This window comes from Prionailurus bengalensis, chromosome A3 (genome assembly GCF_016509475.1).
Source record: "Prionailurus bengalensis isolate Pbe53 chromosome A3, Fcat_Pben_1.1_paternal_pri, whole genome shotgun sequence".
In the NCBI taxonomy this organism is placed as follows: domain Eukaryota; kingdom Metazoa; phylum Chordata; class Mammalia; order Carnivora; family Felidae; genus Prionailurus; species Prionailurus bengalensis.
The window spans coordinates 129238621-129257156 of NC_057354.1; the positions used below are offsets into that span (position 1 = coordinate 129238621).

Here is an 18536-nt window from a genome sequence, read left to right on the forward strand (position 1 = left end):
GCCTCATGTCTGTCTCCAGTAAAAAAAAAAAAAAGAGAGAGAGAAGAGCCAAAACTTTATGGCAACTCGTGAATATTTAGTATCACCATTCTGTGCTAAAATGTTTTATAAATGATGGATTGTCTTCATTTATTCATTTGTATACGCATTAGTTCATACACTCAATAGTATTCTGCATCTGCTGTCTGTCAGGCATTATTTTAAGGAGTAGGGATAAACCGGTGAACAAATAAGTGAAAGTGTCTGTTTTCAAGGAGCTTCCATTCTTATAGAGGAAGAAAGGCAATCAGCCAATACATATGAAACATGTCCCATCCTTGTAAGTGCAAAACAAGGTGAGGGAGACAGATGGTGTGGGGGAATATGCTACTCAAGGTGGACAGTTACACAGCACGTTCTCTGATGAGGTGACATTTGAGGAATTTGAAGGAAATAAGCGAATGCACCATACAGACATCTGCAGAGAGAATGTGGCAGGCAGAGAAAACAAGATCAAAGTTCCCGAGGGGAGGTGCACGTGGTGGATGCAGACGATCTGAGAGACCCTGAGCCTGGAGAGGAGTTGAAGGTGGGAGGTCAGGTGAAAAACAGGTGGATTTCTTCAGTTTGGAATTTTTTTAAACATTTCTGTATAAATAGGTGAGAAAATGTTGCCTAACTCCCAATTAGACCCCCTATTTAAATATTTCAGGGCTTGTCTAGCTTATTGAGTCCTCTAATTCCAGAACATTCTGATATGATCATAATTACCTACTGGCTCTGCCACTTGCTCGCCTTGTTATTGGGACAGATAAGCTTGTTTCTGCATCTATAAAGGGATGCTGATAACACCTGTGCTGTTCTCCACCCAAAACAGTTATAAGGGTGAACTCTTCCTGGGTCATGAAATGATTTCCCAAACTATAAAATGCTTTTGGGTTATTAGTCCATGGAAGAAGGATGTGGAGCTTTCAAGCAGGTTTTGATCTGCCAGGTCACCATGTGAGCAGCACTTCCCCTATAATTACTGAACATTTCATAGTACATATCAGCTTTTGTGAGAATGCAGACTATATGCTGTGACTTTTCAGGTGGCTACTTGGGACCAGAGCCAGAATGACCATTAAATTAAATGCTTTGGAAATATGTATTTATACAGAAAATTTAACAAATGTGTAGGTAACCATCCATTCTTTTATCGTTTCAAGGCCTCTATCATCATCTGTATCTAATGTACTTGAATGCGGGGCATCTGTGTTAAGAGAGGCTAGGGAACAGGCAAACCAGCTTTTGGCTTACTTTTATATTTAAAACTGCTTTCTAACTTAACATAGCAAACATTTTCACCCACAGAGGTGTTGGAGATGTGATTCGTTTCAGGACTGCCTCAGTGTAAATAAAGGAAATATTCAGTTATTCGATGAGAGGAAAAATTAGTGTTTTTTACTGATCAGGACTTCTTTTGCATCAGAAATGGAGATTCAAATAAAAGATATTTTGCTTTATTTTGATGTGTAACAAAAATCATAACAAATACAATTTAGTCAAGTCTAGAGAAATTTTCTAGACAACATGAAGACTCAGCAATAAAAAAATGCTAAAATGAAAAGTAGAAGTACATGGAGGATAATTTAAACTAAAAAAAATTGGCTAATGTTAAGTAAGACAAATTATTATAGTTTCATATAAAATAATTCTATATTTTAACTTAACGTGTATTAGGAAATCACTAAGCCAGCTCTCTGGAAATCTACTTGTTTAAATTTATTTTCGTAAGGAACATTCAGAACTTTCCTGTGATATGTTCTAAACAGTGTTTAACGTTAACATTTTAAGCTGGGTGAAGCAGAGAGCTTTTGAAGGTTTTTTTGCGGGTGGTGGGGCGGTAGGGAGGAGGTGAGGGTGGTGGTGTTGAATCTTACCTCCCAACACATTGTAAAAGTTTTCAAGAATGTTTCCTCAAAGTCATCAAATACAAATTCTTCTATAAACCAGTGAAGTAGCCTTTGCCACCAGTGTCAAGTGTGTATTTCCACTTCCAGGTGGACATAGCTGACATCGAGAATGAAGAAAACCGCTATTCTCTCTTCGTGGAGCTCCTGGAATGTAGCCACCAGGAGGTTGAATTTCAACACTTGGTTTTGCTCCTGCAAGCTTGGCCGCCTATGAAACACGACCTTGTGTGAGTGTTAACATCAAGTTAAATTTCCTTGGTCTGTTCTTTACTTTTAAAAATCCAGGGGGCGCCTGGGTGGCTCAGTCGGTTAAGCGTCGGACTTCGGCTCAGGTCATGATCTCATGGTCAGTGAGTTCAAGCCCTGCCTCGGGTTCTGTGCTGGCAGCTCAGAGCCTGGAGCCTGTTTCCGATTCTGAGTCTCCCTCTCTCTGACCCTCCCCCATTCATGCTCTGTCTCTCTCTGTCTCAAAAATAAATAAACTTTAAAAAAAAAAAATTTAAAAATCCAGTACCTTCAGGGGAGCCTGGGTGGCTCAGTTAGTTAAGCGGCCACCTTAAGCTCAGGTCATGATCTCACGGTTCATGAGTTCGAGTCCCGCGTCAGGCTCTGTGCTGACAGCTCAGAGCCTGGAGCCTGCTTCGGATTCTGTGTCTCCCTCTCTCTCTGTTCCTTCCCCACTCACACTCCGTCTCTTTCTCTTGAAAATAAATAAAGAGTAAAAAAAAATTTTTTAATTCAGTAACTTCAAAGGAGCCAGTGAGAAGAAATGTATAAAATCAGCATCAACCTTTGGAGAAAATTAAAATTGTTTTGTTGGTTTTTTTTTGGAAATATTGCTGTTTCTTTCCGTTTCTCCTTGCCCCTACAACCGAATATTTTATTCAAAAATATCAGTGCTTTATAATAACATCTGATTTATAACGTCAGCAAAATAATTCCATTCCAGTATTTTCACCAGGAAATGTTCTGAGTCTCTTTTAACACAGCTTGCAGTGCCGACTTGAGAATCCGAATGGAATCAATTGATAGTTCCCATTTAGTGAGGACACACAGTGTTACGTGCGTTTTACGCTTAGTCTTAATTCATTCAGTAAACCTGCATGGAGAGTGACCTCATCTAATTTTCTAAAGAGGGAGTGGGAATTCAGAAGTCTAAGAACTTTCGGCCCCACGTGGTCAGTAAGTGGATGAGGCAGAGGTCTCACTTGACGACCGGCCGCCCTTACAGCCCATGTTTCCTGCACGTCGTGCTGAGCTCGCAGCTGCCACTCAGGGCCGCACACGGTAGTCACGCAGTCCCCGTGCTGTCAGCCAAGGATGCCCATGGAAGACGGCCAGCTGTCTTCTGGGCACATGCACCGTCTGTGACGAACTGCTGCTCCTCGTTGGCAAAAAGCAGGCGTGCCCACCCGTGCCTCTGCTCCACAGGCCCGCCTGCCCCACGACTCAGCTGTTCCCCCCCCTCCCCCCACCGCCCCGGGCCCAGCAACTGGCTCTGCCCGGGCCAGCGCGCACCTCTGTGCCCCCAGGAGCTAACGGAGGTTTTCCCTGAAGAGTCATTCTTCCGTGTGCAGTTTGTGAAGGACTGCTACCAAACAGCCGGCAAAGGCCCTCTCTCTTAACCCCAGGGTGAGCCTGTTGGAATTTCTGAAGCCAACCAAGGAGAGCGGTGGTTTTGTTTTGTGTCCGAATGAGTGTTTTCAGAAAGGGGGAAGACCGTTTCTTTTGATCTCTACCGTTTGTGGCATAGATGACATGCGGATGTGTAACTTTTCAGATTCGGGTCTCACCTTCCCTATTTGAAGCCCTGCAGTACAGCTTCTCACACTCAAGCCTTCAGTTTCCCACGTGACCGTGTATCGGAGCAGCGTTTCCATTGGGTCCCAGCTGTCATGGCGGGGCTGCCCCGGAGCCCAGGGGTTCTCGTTGGGAGCAGGGTCCCCGTTGGGAGCAGGGTCCCCCGCTGGGCCTGCTGAGCCTGCCTCTCTGGACAGTTCCCAAGCAGCTCTTATGTGATGATGGTGTGCGGTTCACTCACTAGTTAGATTGTCAGTAACGCTTTGCTTTTTAAGAAAGTGATCAGGGTTGCGTTGCGGATTCCTTCATACCCTCCAAACAGATCTCTCGGTCTAAAGAGAGTTTTTCAAAATCGGAAAACGATACCGTCTAGTAGAGGAGCTTACTGTGGTTTTACAGTTTCTTGTGACGTTTAGAACAGTGACCATTTCGAAACACTGGCTTACCCACACGAAGTGAACTCAGCTTAATCGCTTAAGGCATGCATTGCATTTTAAACATTTAATGCATTAGCAGGTTTTTAAAGCCTCAGTTTTTAAAGGTATATTCTTTTGTAGCCAGAATGAAGTGAAATCACTAAATTGCTGACCTGTGTTCTAAAAACCTCCTTTACGAAATCATTAGAATCGAAACAATGCACTACCAGTCTGCCTAACCCCTCTGACCAGCTGTGTCTCCATCCGAGCGGGTACCTGAAGATAAGTCAAATAAAGTGGTCTCTTGTGGCTTTTTTCCTTTCCCGAATTTGTGTTTCACCACAAGACACTGTATGATGGGACACCTTACCAATAGGTTCTTTAGAGTACTTTTGAGTCCCTTTTCTGTTCCCAGACAATCAAATGTGTGACCTCACTTCCAAAATCACCACCCCCCACCCCCCGTTAAGGAAAGAGGGGAGAAAAATCAGGAAAGGCCAGGAGGAAGGGAAGGATAGTGTGACAATGACGGAATGTTGCCAGTTAACACAATAAAGGTAAAAACTGAGAAATCTGCCTGATCCACGTGATTGTAATTTACTGGAACCAACTTTGGTTTTTTAGTTTTATTCCCCTGTGGGAAAATGCATGGGAAGAATAATAGATTCGTACTTATGGGACATGTATAATTCTCATCCAGTGTATCAAAGCTGGCTGGTGCAAAGTACATCTTGATAATTGTCGTCAATGCCACAAGGCCCATCGGGGCCTACTGTTTGGGCAGGCCAGTGTTCCTACTGCAGTGAGGCGGCCTGGTAGGGAAAACCCAGAAAGGTGGAATTCAGACTTTGAAACAGGAAAGCAGAGGGTGGGTCCTCGCGTGTAAGAAGACTCCTCAGTCTACCAGACACTCTCAGAGCTTTGTACCTTGAATAAGCAGGACTCTTTGTCCTCACACATTGTTCATTTGAGCTGAGACACAAAGGCTTTGCCAGAGGCTAGTGAGTCCCTTTGTCATTGTTACACGTGACATTTTCCTTAGGGGGCGAGGGATAAGGCCCTTTCAAGGGAAGAACCATCCTTAGGTGTTCAGTGTCTAGACTCTAGAGCCATTCTAATGAGACAACAGAATCTTCATAAATAGGAAAATTATTTTAATGTGTCTAAGTAAAATTGGTACCCTGTTCCTGAGGCCATGGGATGAATGTGCCTTCACCTTGTCTGTTGAAATGTAAATCGTGATGTTGGTATGAAACATGAGGTCCTGACATCCAGAGGAAGGAAACAGAGCAAACTTTGGGATGCTTTTATGTTTCAGAAATAAGGAAGCTGTATGAAGTGTGATGTCTCTACCTCTTGTGTGTTGCTTCCTCGGTCTGTGCTCACAGGCTGACCTCTGCTGCGCCCTTGTGTCCTTCAGCCCCGCCCTGACCCCTGAGTCTGTCATAATCCTATGATAAACAAAAGCCATTATTTAGGTAGTAGATAGTGAAATGTGCCTGCAATTAAGAGCGATAATTCACAATTACAAACATCATTCATTGAATAAAGCAATTTTGCAAAGAACACATTAAATTGCTCTTTCAGAATGAAAAAGAACTGAGGCCCAGAGAGGTTGGGTGGCTTCCCCAGCACTAAATGACTAGGCAGAGAGAGTTTCAGTAACTTCCCTGAGTCACCCAAGTAGGAAGCCAGGGAGCCGGCCTTTGGCCCGAGGGAGGCCTCTGCTCATAGTGTCTGCCCACGGCCTCCACGCTGCTAGGCACTTGGTAATGCCACAGCAAGCTGTTTTCTCTGTGAGATGTTCTCCCTTCTACAATACAGACCTGAAGGAGGAACGCAGCATCTAGATTGTGACTGTAGTTTGCCCAAAGCATTTTGCTTCAAAAGGTGGCATTTCTTCCCTCTTTAAAAATTCCGCACCGCAGTTGTTAGAGCGTTAATCATCCATTCCCAGTGTCTCGTGTTTTCCTCCCTCAGGTCCAGCATAACCAGCAATCCGTGGGTGAGACTGGCAACAGCCATGCTGACCAGGTGCACATCGGAGAACAAGGACGGACTGGGGAATGAGGTTCTGAGAATGTGCCGCTCTTTATATGACACCAAGCAGATGCTCCCCGTAGAGGTAAGCGAGTATTTCAAGTGGCTTTCCCGGGGGGCATCCCTTTTCCTTGTCCAAAGTCTTTATTAGAAGCAGTCATCAGCGACTCTGCTTGAGGAACACTTGGCTGAAGTTATCAGTAGGCAAAGGCCCATAATTTCCAGTAGATCAAATGAAGAAAAGTCGTATTGAAAGGATGCTCTGAGCCGATTCCCTTTGCAAATCTTAGGGTGTGACTCAGCTTCCAGTTCCTCTTGGATGCCCTTTCATGTCTAACTCAAGCTTACGTCCCCAGGGGTCTGCGTAGCCAGCCCCTGTGTTGTCTCTGCCCGAACCGGACCAGGTGATGGAGTGGGAAGCGTTAGCACCCTTCTGGGCAGGTGGCCAGCCGCTCTCGCTTTTCCGTGCTTTCTGCCATTGTTGTAGGAAGATCACATAACCACAATGTTTAATCTCTGTAAACACGATAAAGACTCAGCCACCTCCATTTTGACCACCATTCTCTCTCTGAGCCCATAATTTGGCTGTCACTGAGGCATTTGTTTAATGTATGTAAATTTGTACATTCTCAAATAAGTACGTATTAATTACAGCTCCCTGCTGTGAATCTGACCTCAGCAGTGTGCTGTTTGAGCAACTTCTACATGTCTTAAATATAAGCATTTGGATAATGGCACTAAATTGATTAATTGGTTTTCAGGTTCCTGCCACATAGGAGGTAAACTTGAAAATAAAATTGTAAATATGATGCTTCGAATCCTCACAGTAATCACTCAAGGAAGATATTCTCATTATGAATGTACATTTAATGGATTGTTTTCTGAATGAGGGACCGGCTAAGTGTTTTCTGATCGAATTTTAAAATATTTTCTCCATTTAAAGGTTTCCAACCACCAGAATGACAAAATTCTTCTATAAAATATTTAAAGTACCAACAGCAGAAATAACTTCCCTTTATGCCAGAGTGTGTGATTTGCTTGTCTCCGCTTCTTACCTACCTGTGATCTGTCGCACTGCGCTGTGAGCACTGGAAGGGTGGGAACCGTGGCTGTGTTATCACTCACCTGCAGCGGGTTTCAACCTACTGTGTGGAGCGGGGACTCAACACAGTTTATTGCCCTCACCAGGGTGAGTGGTATGTACGTGATGAGGGGTTCACCTTCACCTTACCATAACCTAAGATCAAGCACCGTTAGGTCAGGACCAAATCCCAGAAATGCCAGTTATGCCGAATCTGAGTTAGGGAAGCACTATTTAGGGCCGACTGTCTCTGTATCGCAAGCTGGTGGTAATGGCAGTAAACTAGCGTTTGCTACCACTCTTGGGCGTCCACTTCCATCGTCCCACTTAACCCTCTCCACCACCGGTAAGGAGGCTCCTTGACCTTCAGTTAACAGCTGATGGAACTGAGGCTCTGAGAGCAAAGGTCTGGCTCCCGGTCACTCGGGCAACAAAGGGGGGATCTGGTCATCAAACCTACGTTCCACTTGAATGCTTGGAAAATGAATACTTCCTAGTGAGCCATGCTTCCTACGCTTGGGGTGTCTGCATATTGAATGTGCATGTTTTATGTGCTTGTATAAGCTTCATTGTCATCCCCCTTTTCTATGATACTTCCTTCAAGAATGGCCTGTAGTGTGTTAGCTCTAGTGTGTCGAGATCTCTATCATTACCTGGAGAATTTGGTTTTTATTTAAATATCCTCACTGGTTTGGTTTTACTACCGTTAGTTCTGAGGCAAGGAATGTAAGTTACCTGAGAACATGGCCACTGCATCTTTGACCTTGACATCATACCATTCATTACATAATTGAGGTTCAGTAACAGTTACATGTGTTATCTTGCAGCCACCCGGCAGCGGGTAATAACATATCTGAGTGTCCAAAGCAGTAGTGAGAGCTGTCAGCATTGCATGTGAAGTTTAGGGGCGACCTTCGAGGACATGCAGGGAGAAGTATGCTGTTCTTCTTTTTATTGACTAACGCATTGTAAATTATGCTCTGTTTCCTATTAAAAAAGAAAGAGTTGGTGATTGAACGAGAAGTTAAATAACTATAATGATTCAGCTCCCTAATATGCTTCTACGGCCAGGTTGAGGTGCCTTGACAAATGGAATAATATTTTATTTACAGTGGTCCCGCTTAATCTCAGAATCTTCGGACCAATGCTTCCCGAGTGTTTTAAGGAACTCAGAATACATAGCACAGTGCCTGAAGCACACGTCTATTAGAGTATTCCTCACACACCAGGGAAGGGGATTAGAGCCTGTCCTCTTTCTTGGGACTGGGAGCACCTGAAGGGCAGGGGATATCAGATGTACAAGAGCAGCAGGAGCCCTGGTGATGCAGCAAATTGTACTGTCCTTCTCCGGTCTGGGCCACAGCGTGATCTGTGGCCATGAGAAAAGCACCAGATGCTCTGCCCCTCCCTTTTCTGGCCCCGGAAACAAACAAGGAGTTAGATCATGTGATCTCCGAGGGGACTCTAGTTCTGAGTATTCCCCAAGGTCTCTAGGCCTTTGAGGAGGCTGACTGGAGGCTATTTCCAACTGCACCCAAAGCACCTAATCACGAGTTTCCATCAGCCTCCGGTTCTCTTGGGGCAGGGGGGAAGGTACTGGATTAAAGCCCATGTTGAAGTAAGCCATTAGCGCTTCTCTGTTCCGGTTTGATAAGGTGAAAGATAATCATTATCAAACGAGTTGTGTTGCCACAGTGACTTTTCTTTATTTTCCTTACGATGCCTCACTTCTGTCTTGAATTTGGGTATGTTTACAGATTTTTTTTTCTTAGGATGCCATGATTAAAAGAACCTTGCAAATGTTAGGTACTATTTTTATTGATTGTTAAAGGTGCTCAAATGTGAGTTAAAATGGTTACAGAGGAAGGAACATGGTAATTAAGAAATGGAAATGTCTTCTTAAGTTTATTTTACCACCTTTGGAAATTACATTGTCTAATTTCAGAAGTGCATAATATTAAATATCACTCTGGTGGTAAAATGATCCATGACTCAGTTTTTTAAAATTTATTACTTTTGGTTGCTCTACTCTGTGGTTTATAAAGTACGTTTGTCCAACTGTCTAGGACAGGGTACTTCTCCACATTTCCTGTCTCCCCACTGAGTTCCCGTATTTAGAGATTGTTTTCTGTTCTTCGTGACTCTTCAGAATGTCTTTATGCAATCCCTGCCGTTGTTCCTGGTTCTTGTTTACTTCCCGCCATGTTGGTTTTGCTGATGGAAAATATTACCAGAAGGATAAGATCAGTGCTGCTCGCAGATTATATTTCTGTAGTCTTGAAAGTTCTGTATCCTTCTTAGCTTGTATCCATGGCAATATATGAAGCATTCTCAGGAATGGGGGATATTCAGAATTAGAAACCAGCATAAAACAGATTCTTGGCATTTACAAATTTAAACTTCCAAGTTGCAGCTCTTTGTGACTGACCCTGAAAGCCCCTGGTTTTGCTGAAGCACAGCATGAACTAGAGTCACACATGCTTTGGGTCAGGTGTTTGGGAGTTAAAGGCCCAGCTAATGAGCGAGCCTAGCTAATCTGCAGCCTCTAAGTCTCAGTGTGATTGTTCTCTCTCATAGTTGAGGTACTTTTGATAGAGTCTAGAGTTGATTTGCAGATCAGATGACCTGCATCTCTGTGCCCCTCTGCTCCTGCTGTAGATCCTGCAGCACGTTTGGGTGCAGGATACCCCAGGACGAGCAGGAGGGCTGTGCAAGGACAGAAGGACCATTAGTGGACCGGTCCTGCGTCTTTGACAACCATCAGCCACAGGGACCATGCCTTGGGGACATCACCATGAATCACATTTGTGCGGGGTTCTGGCCTGGCTTTGGGCCCAGATGCACCTGTTCCTCTTAAGTCAAGGCCTCTCGTTCTGTATCCTGATGGCCAGACAGGTTTGAGCTGGGAAGGTGCTGATGAGGTATTTTATGGTTCTCTTTGCTACTTTGTCCTTTCTTAGAGCTTCCCAGATCCCCCTGTAAATCTCCCGATAAACTCTTCTTGTAACACAGGGGAACATACCGAAGGACCTAGTAGAGTATTTAAATACAGAGTAAGTATTTAGCCAGTAACTGTTAGCTAAGAGATAGAAAGTACTCAGTAGCTCAAAAAGTACTCCTCCATTCTTGGATGTCCTTGACTTTATACTTCAGGTAAAGTGTATTTCTGTCAGCAAAACCGTCATGGCCGTAAGTCAGCAAGTACCATGAGCAGTAACGGGCTAGACATAAATGCATTCTAAAGAGCCACGAAGAAAAAACAACCTTCTAAATACGGGAACTTAGGGGATGGGAAGTGGGGGCGAAGGGAAAGGTAAGTCCCTTTAAGTACCATGTCCCAGACAGTTAGGCACATGTACTTTGGCATAATCTGTCCATCGTGCCTGCTCAGAAGGGTATACAGGTTATTTTGATAAAAGTTGTCATCAAAGCTAAGGTCAGCCAAGTGATACGCTTAGTCTAAATATCATAAGTTGCTGGGAAATACCTGTTTACCTGTTACAGAGAACTTAGTAAATATGAGTGCTGGGAGGGAGTGATATACAAATATTTTTAGGTATAGTCTCTACCAAGCAAATTTGGAATACAGAGAAGGGAAAATATCCTTGCCCTCAAGTGAGGCAGCTGAACAAATGAGTTAATTACAATATTGCAAGATGACAAATAGTGTAGTCGGAATATAGGAGTTGCCAAATGTCGGAAATCCGAGGCAGCTTGGTAGGAGATGGGGTTTTCCTGTGCCCTTTTCAGCAGAGACTCAATGAACCAATAGGGGTCCATTAGAAAGAGAAACAGCAGAGGTCACCTCTTGTGCACAGACCCAGAGGTCTGCAGAAACTCAAAACTGTAGCTGTACCGTCAGGACACTGGCCACCTGCAGTTATTAAAACTTAAATTCAGGAAAATGGAATAAAAATTTTAAAGCAGTGCGTCAGTTGCACCAGCCAGATCTCAAATGCTCATAAGCGTGAGGCTCCTGGCTGCCATGTTGGACAGAATAGTCTGTCGTGGCCGCGAGGTCTCCTGGGCAGTGCGGTCTGAGCGCTGTCTGAGCAACGTGCAGGTGGGGGAACATCGCTGTGACATTCCAGGAGGAGGAGGTGGAGGGTGACAGAAGCAAGTTGGTGCAGGACAGCTGCGTGAAATTGTCGTGTGTGAGAGTCCGTATTTCCTCCTCCCAAATACTCTCTGTGGGCTGTGGCATCCCAGAAGGCAGATCCGCATTTCTCTTTGGCCCAGGAGCTCGGTGAGGTTCCTTGTAGGACCGTGTGCTTTAGGGCACACAGAATGTGAGGTAGAATCCATGATGCTTGAAGTGCACATTCTACAAACGTGTTCCCCTGCCGGTATTGATCATTCCACCCAAGTTCACGTAGTACAACCTTCCAGTCTGAAATTGAAGGCCTTGCTGATTTCCAGCAAAGATGTACTAAGGAGAAAATGGTAAAACACTCCAGTGAGTGGGATTCTGAAGAACGCTTTTCTCCTGGGGGCTTTGAATAGGAGCTTCTTCGTGTCACCCTTGTTTTATCTAGACTTTATAATAATGTAAAGAAATTATCAAAATGTCATAAATTAGAGTGTTTCTTCTCTGGAATGCTGCTGTTGGAGTAGCATAGGAGAAAGGCCAGTCCCATGGGGGACAGGGATTCTTAGTTTTCAAAAACAACCCCTGTTTTGTGTAAGGAGGTTGCACTCTCTGTCTGGTCCTCAGTGCACATGTTCTGTTCTTTCTGTTATAGCTACATTCAGGACACCGGGGGAGCATATAGCTCTGCAGAGAGGAAGAGCTTGCAGATATCCTGTGTTCTTGTACTTTTGTTGTGAAGGGCCATCGTTTGTTATCTTGTATAAACTCTTGCTCTCTGATGACAGGTTCAACTAGGGTAATAAAGGGCTGAGAATAAAATTCAAATGCATGTTCAGTTTTTTGGACTACAGATACTTTTCATGAAACATTCAGTTCACCTTGACAGAATTATAAACACGTTTTTCAGTAGGTAAGTTGCTGACTCTTATTGTTGCAGAGGATAACTGGATCTTGGTGATAATATTAACAACCTGTAATCATTTGTATCATTTAAGTGTCTACACACACACACACACACACACACACACACGCACGCACGCATGCAGGCACAGAACTGCAAGGTAGATATAATTACCTCCATTTTACTTGTGAGGAAACTAGGGCTCTGAGAGATTAGGAGAATAGATTACAGTCCTGTGTCCGCCCGGAGGGAGACTTTGCAGCTGTTAAACACAATATCTGGTGAATATCAAGTGAATATCTGATAGGGCCGAAAGATGTTTACAATATACATGGTGAAGTGAGTGAAGCAGATACCAAACAATCCGTGTGGTCCCGTGTGCGCTTTCTGCACACACCCTCCTAGAAAAGGTGTGGAAAGACGCCGCCAGATTAGCGCCTGGCATCCGGGGTGCCTCCTGCCTGCTTGCTCACGTAACTGCCCTTGTGGTTCCAGGGTGTGAGGGCGCTGAGCTCACTGCTGCTCAGCCAGTCCCTGCCGCTCCCAGCCCTGAAGCTTCTCCTCGAGAGCCAGGACGACGGCCTTCACACCACGGCGCTGGAGCACATCACCGCGTTCGTCCAGGTATCCCCGGTGGAGTTTACCGTTGCTTGTGCTTCGGAGAAACGAATTAGCATTGTCATTCTCAGAAATAACATCCGTGATTGATTTAAGGCTGTTTTGTCTGCAGTATTCTCTGACCACGCTGTTTCTGTTTTGTCTAAGAAGTAAATATTTGTTTATTCTATAAACATTTACTAAACCTCTCTCATGAACCAGACTCTGTGTTCATGTGCTGAGAATACAAATCCGAATGATGAAGCAGTTTCTCTGGAGAAGCCAGTGTATTGCATACCCTTTAAAGAAATGTCAGAGCAGCCCAGGACAAGTGGACGTGTCCTTGCCACTTGAAATGTAGATCACAGGAATTTGTCGCGTCAGGCAGGATTCTGTGCCTGGATGTATGTGTTTGGTTGCCTGCTAATTAAAGGTGAGACAGTGGCTGCAGGTAATGTTTACTGGCACCTTCTAAAATCTCAAGCCCTGTTTCCCCTGGCAAACTAACGTGCCATTGAAGCAGTGTCTGGGCTTGAGGAATGACGTACTAAAGTCAAGGCTTGAGATTTCTCCCTCAAGGCTGGTTGTCTTGTTATCGTGATTAAGGAAGAAACTTTCACTTCCCTTTTCAAATTTTACACTTTAGAAATAGGTAGCTCAGAGTTGTGTTTTAATGAATTCCATTGTATGATCCTTACTGAAATCCTTCTGTAGAGATCATTCTTTCACTGTAAAATTTGTGTGTGTGTGTGTGTGTGTGTGTGTGTCTATGTGAGTGTGTACACACACAGATCGAATTTTAGGTATGCGTGTATACTCACACACATGTACGCACACACACAATTATATTTGTTTTTTTTTTTTTAACAAAAATGTTAGAGGATGTTTTCTAGGGACAAGAGAGGAGAAGAGAATTCTAGAACCTGGGCACATACTTGCCAAACAAGACCATGAAGAGATTTAATGACAACGGATACAGAAAGTTAGGTCTATGGTTACAGAAAGTAGGCAATAATTCCATTTGGAAATTGTCATAATGAGCAAAATGAAAAGAATCTAATGCATTTATTCATTGAGATGTATTTCTGAAATAATATAAAGCTTCTGCAAACATTTTTATGACCACTCTTCATTATCACTGATGATCGATCATAGCAGGGGCCTCTTTGGAAACAAGGCATTAGTAGGGAGTGGAGGGGCCTGTCTGCTGTAACCCCCCATCCAACTGTGCTCAGATAAACCCTGCATGGTGTTGGGAATGGATTACAATGGTTTTTTTTTCTTTAGCCCATTTTTTATTGCAAATCCAAGAAATTAGGAAGAAGGGAGAAACAAAATCAGGCTGCATGTTTTCAGCGCTTTTCCTTCTCCCCGCTGTCGTCTCGGTCTTAGTGTCTCTGCTTAGGCGTTCCCACTAAATTGGCCGTGGGCCTCTCTGAGAAGACTACAGTGACGTGTTATCCATCACCCTTCTGCACTCATCCTGCATGGAGCTCCCTTAGTGCCTCCTAAATTCCAGAGGCGAGTAGATCAGGTTTCATTGTAAAGATTCTTCATCCCGGATGCATCCGTGAGGACTGCAACTAGAACTGGGGCTCCCCACCTGCAGACTGGCTTTGCTGCACACACGCACCCATGCACACCCCCCCACACACATGCTCACACACGCCCTTGACACATAGTCTCACACACACACACCCCTGACACACCCTCATACACGCACATATACTCTCTCTCTCTCCCCCCCCCCCCCCACACACACTCACGCACACCCACGCACACCCTCTACCACTGGCTATCACAGTAAGAAACCAAGTGGGAACACTGCAACACCCAAGTCATTTGTAAATGGTGCTGAGTTACCTCCATAACACTTCCGTGTCATGTGCAGCATTGGGCTAAAGCTCTGTGGTTGTGAAATAGCCCTTCAGACTGTGGGTGGTTTGTCTGGGGTTGTGATGATGACACCCAAAACCTCAGTGGCCTTCAGATCCACAAATCAAAACCGGAGATGTCAGTTGCTGAGGTGAGTTACTTACCGACCACCGAGGCCCTTACCTGGGGGAGGTTGGTAATGGCACTTAACTGTAATTCCCTGCACTGAGGTTGAGTTTTTACATTAGGCCAACCCATCTGTGACCTTAAAATGTGTTCATGGAAATGCTGAGTATCGTCAGACCTTGTGCATCCTCCCAAGAGCTGAAGTTTGGCAGGGTTTTCCAGTTTTTAAAAATTTTTAACTTTTTTATTTTGAGATAATTTTAAATTCGCATTCAATTGGAAGAAATAGTACAGCGGGATCTCTTGTACCCTTCACATGGTTTCCCTTGATGGTAGCATGTTGCAGAGCTGTAGTGCAATGTTCTGATTCAATCTCTGGACCTTATTCAGATGGCAGTGGTTTTACAGGCACTCACTTGGGTGTGAAGTCCTGTGCAATATTGTCCCATGGAGATTTGTGTCACCACCACTACGGTCAAGACACAGAGCAGTTGCATCCCAGGGATCTCTTGTGGTGGACCCTTTGTGGCCACAGCCACCTTCTCCCTCCCCCACATGCTCCCCCCCGCCCCCAGCAACCTGTGACAACTACTGATCTGTTCTCCATCTCTGTCACTTTGTCACTTCAAGAATGCTGTATAAATGAAATAAGAACTTAGCTGTAGTTCATCATTGCTCTCCCAGCACCATTAAAAGGTCATGTGACCCTTCTCTAAGGGCAGAGTTTCAGTAGGCCTTTTTACAGGACTCCTGACTAGCTGTCTTTATTCTGTCTTATTAAATTTTTTTTCTATTTGAAATCATATGTGGTATTGCAATGAAAAACGTAATAACGTTTGCTTTTTTGTTTGTTTTTATTTTGCTATTCACTCTGTCCATTAGTAGAGGGCCTGGGTTCATTAGTAACTTCAGTTTCTCCCTTGTGGTTATTGACGGTAGTTCCTGTTGACATTAAAAGACAAAACCAAGGGACTCCTCTGGTAGGCAGCCGCGCCTGCGCAGCACGTGGATCCACGTGGGAAAACAGCGCCACGTGCTTGCTGTTGGCACGTGTTACTTCACTATTGGTTACAAGAAGCTGACAGCTTTACAGGTGTTTACAGCTCAGCGGGTGGTGCGTTAAGTGCTGATGCCAGAGATTGGACCACATTTCTTCATTTCCTTCTCGAAGCTTTTCTGAAATTGCCCGCCTCTAGTGTTCAGCATGTAACCTCTTACAAATGGCCAGCAGCCTCTTTCCTGGAGCAAGAGAAAGTCTTTCTTAGAGCTTATATTGTCGATGAATAATTAAAACCCCCGCATGGTGCAGATCTTCCTCAGCTAACCGTGGGCTTACGTCCCAATAAATCCATCGCAAGTTGGGAATATCGTGAGTCAAAAGGGCACTTACTGCATTTAACCTACCAAATTCTGGAGCTTAGCCTCACCTGCCTCACATGTGCTCGGAACACTTCTGTTAGCCAACAGTCGGGCAAAATCATGTAACACAAAGCCTGCTTTATAACGAAGCATGAATGTGTCATATAATTTACTGAAGACTGTCCTGAAAGTGAGAAACGGAACGGCCGTCCGGGTGCAGAAGATGTGTCAGCATATTGGTTGTTGACCCTCGTGGTCGTGTGGCTCACGGGGAGCCGTGGCCGCTGCCACCACCCAGCACCATGAGAGAGGATCATACTGGGTATTACTAGCCCAGGAAAAGATGCAGAATCAAAGTGGTGCTTCTACTGAATGTGTATCACTTTTGCACCACTGTGAAGTCAAAAAATTGTAAGAGTGTTGCGAGTCAGGGGCGGTCGGTATGGACTGCTGGGTTCCCTCGTCCATCAGCCCCAGTGAGATTCGAGCTCACCTCCAAAACTTTCTTCTCTCCAAGAAAAATCTTCCTGCTGCTGTGTTCGAATCTCGTCTCTGGAGTATTTTGCACTGGGAAAGTCACTCGCTCATTTCCTCAGAGTAAGCAGACATCGATCGCCAAGAGTTCTGTATACCGAAACCCCCCGTTTCATAATTCCGGACTTGTGGTAGCTTTGCTCGTCACTCCTTCCTCCTCGTCAGTGCTGCTCACCGCCTCTGCCCGGCCTCCATCCTGGGGCCTGTCCTGGACTGCAGTGCCTAGTGAAAGAAGAATTCAAGGGGTGACAGATGAGGGGTTACAGACCTTGTCACCTAATTAAGCATTCCTCTCTGAAGCTAGTGACAACCCGTGTCTTTCCAGTACTGGCTCTTTTCCCGACATCGTTACGGGCACATCCTCACCTTATCTTCTTACTAATCTTGTGAAAAGGTGGCATTCTAGTTTCACAGATGGAAACACACACCCAGAGGTCATACAGCTAGGAACGGCTGGAGCTGAAATTTAAACTGTAGATCCAGTGTTCAAAGCCTGTAATGCTGCTTGCATTCATGTGACGAGGCAGGCTGTCTTGTCCTGGAAACGGGTTGTCTCTGCAGAGAAATGAAATTGCTGAGAGCTTCTAGAATCATATTAGCTCTGAGCTGGTCTAATAAGTGGCACACTATAGGGCTTCCTTTTTCAAACCCAACTAGGAAACCTGGGTCTTGGGTGAGCACTGCTGGGGGCCGAGAGCTTACCACCTCCCGGGGTGCTCTCGGCCATTTTTTGATAAACCTCATAGTAAGAGAGCACCTCTGGATTGGGACTGAAAGCTGCACCTTTACCTTGAACATGTTGATCTTGGCCCTGCCCGATGGAGTTGCTCAGGATATTAGATGCCTCCATGGACAGTCCTTCACATATTTAGCATTGGTGACTCTTAGCCTCTTTTGTCTTGCCTTGAAGGCACTGGAGCCCACAGACATTACTTACACTGCACTGTGTCTAGATCGGAGGAGGGAGAGCCTTAAAGATGCTCAGGAAAAGACGTTTGGATTAACATTGTTATGCAAAACCAAGAAACCTTCTTCCTTTCTTTGTCTCCTCTTTAACTCTATCCAGGCTTCCAACTAGTCCCTCCCTGATGAGAGTCTGTTCCACCCTGAAGAGCTCCCTCAATACTGCCTTCTCACAGTTCTCAGCTGAATGCCTCTGGTGACAGGCAGCTCACTCCCTGTCAGTTAATCTATTCGATTTCTAGGCCTCATTGGTGGTTGATTGACTTACTTAGTGTGAGCAGATGTGCTAAGCATCCATTGTGCTAGCCTGTTAGTGTGTGTAGGAGTGAGGAATGGGCAGGATGTTTGTGAAGATAAAATAAAATCACATCCTCTATTTAAAGGAATGATATGGAGATTCATATGTGAGATAACAGCACAAGAAACGAAGGTAGGAACAGGGTAAGTACAGAGTGTGGAACCTGCAAAACTCAGGGCCCACGATGCAGTGTTTGTTGTGGTCATAGAAGCGATCAGACTCGGCTTTTCAAAGATTCTCTCTCAATGTTAGAGCAGAAGTTAGATGATTTGCCCTCATTTTGGTTACTGAGAAGAGGCATACTGTGAAATCCCGTGCTAGGAGAGGCTGGTATTTATGCTGCGAAGTGGAGTCTGAATATCTTTCAAATAAACAGAAAACAAAAGAAACCCTGCAGGCATTTTCCTTCTCCGAGTATACACTCGTGCTGCCCTTTTATTTTTCTGCCCTTGCAGTTGATGTTCAATAACTTCTATTAGTAGCAGTATATGTAAAAATGAGACAGGCACCCTGTCCTCCAGC

At 44.8% G+C, this 18536-nt stretch overlaps 1 protein-coding gene across 2 annotated transcripts in view; it reads left to right on the top strand.

Moving 5' to 3' along the window:
- NBAS (NBAS subunit of NRZ tethering complex) overlaps nt 1-18536 on the top strand; it is a 339195-nt gene that overhangs the window by 315212 nt on the left and 5447 nt on the right. For both annotated transcript variants that reach the window (XM_043604496.1, XM_043604497.1), the window contains 3 exons: nt 2022-2161; nt 6131-6275; nt 12758-12886. In XM_043604496.1, coding sequence (XP_043460431.1) covers nt 2022-2161; nt 6131-6275; nt 12758-12886 — 414 coding nt within the window. The remainder of the gene's footprint in view (nt 1-2021; nt 2162-6130; nt 6276-12757; nt 12887-18536) is intronic.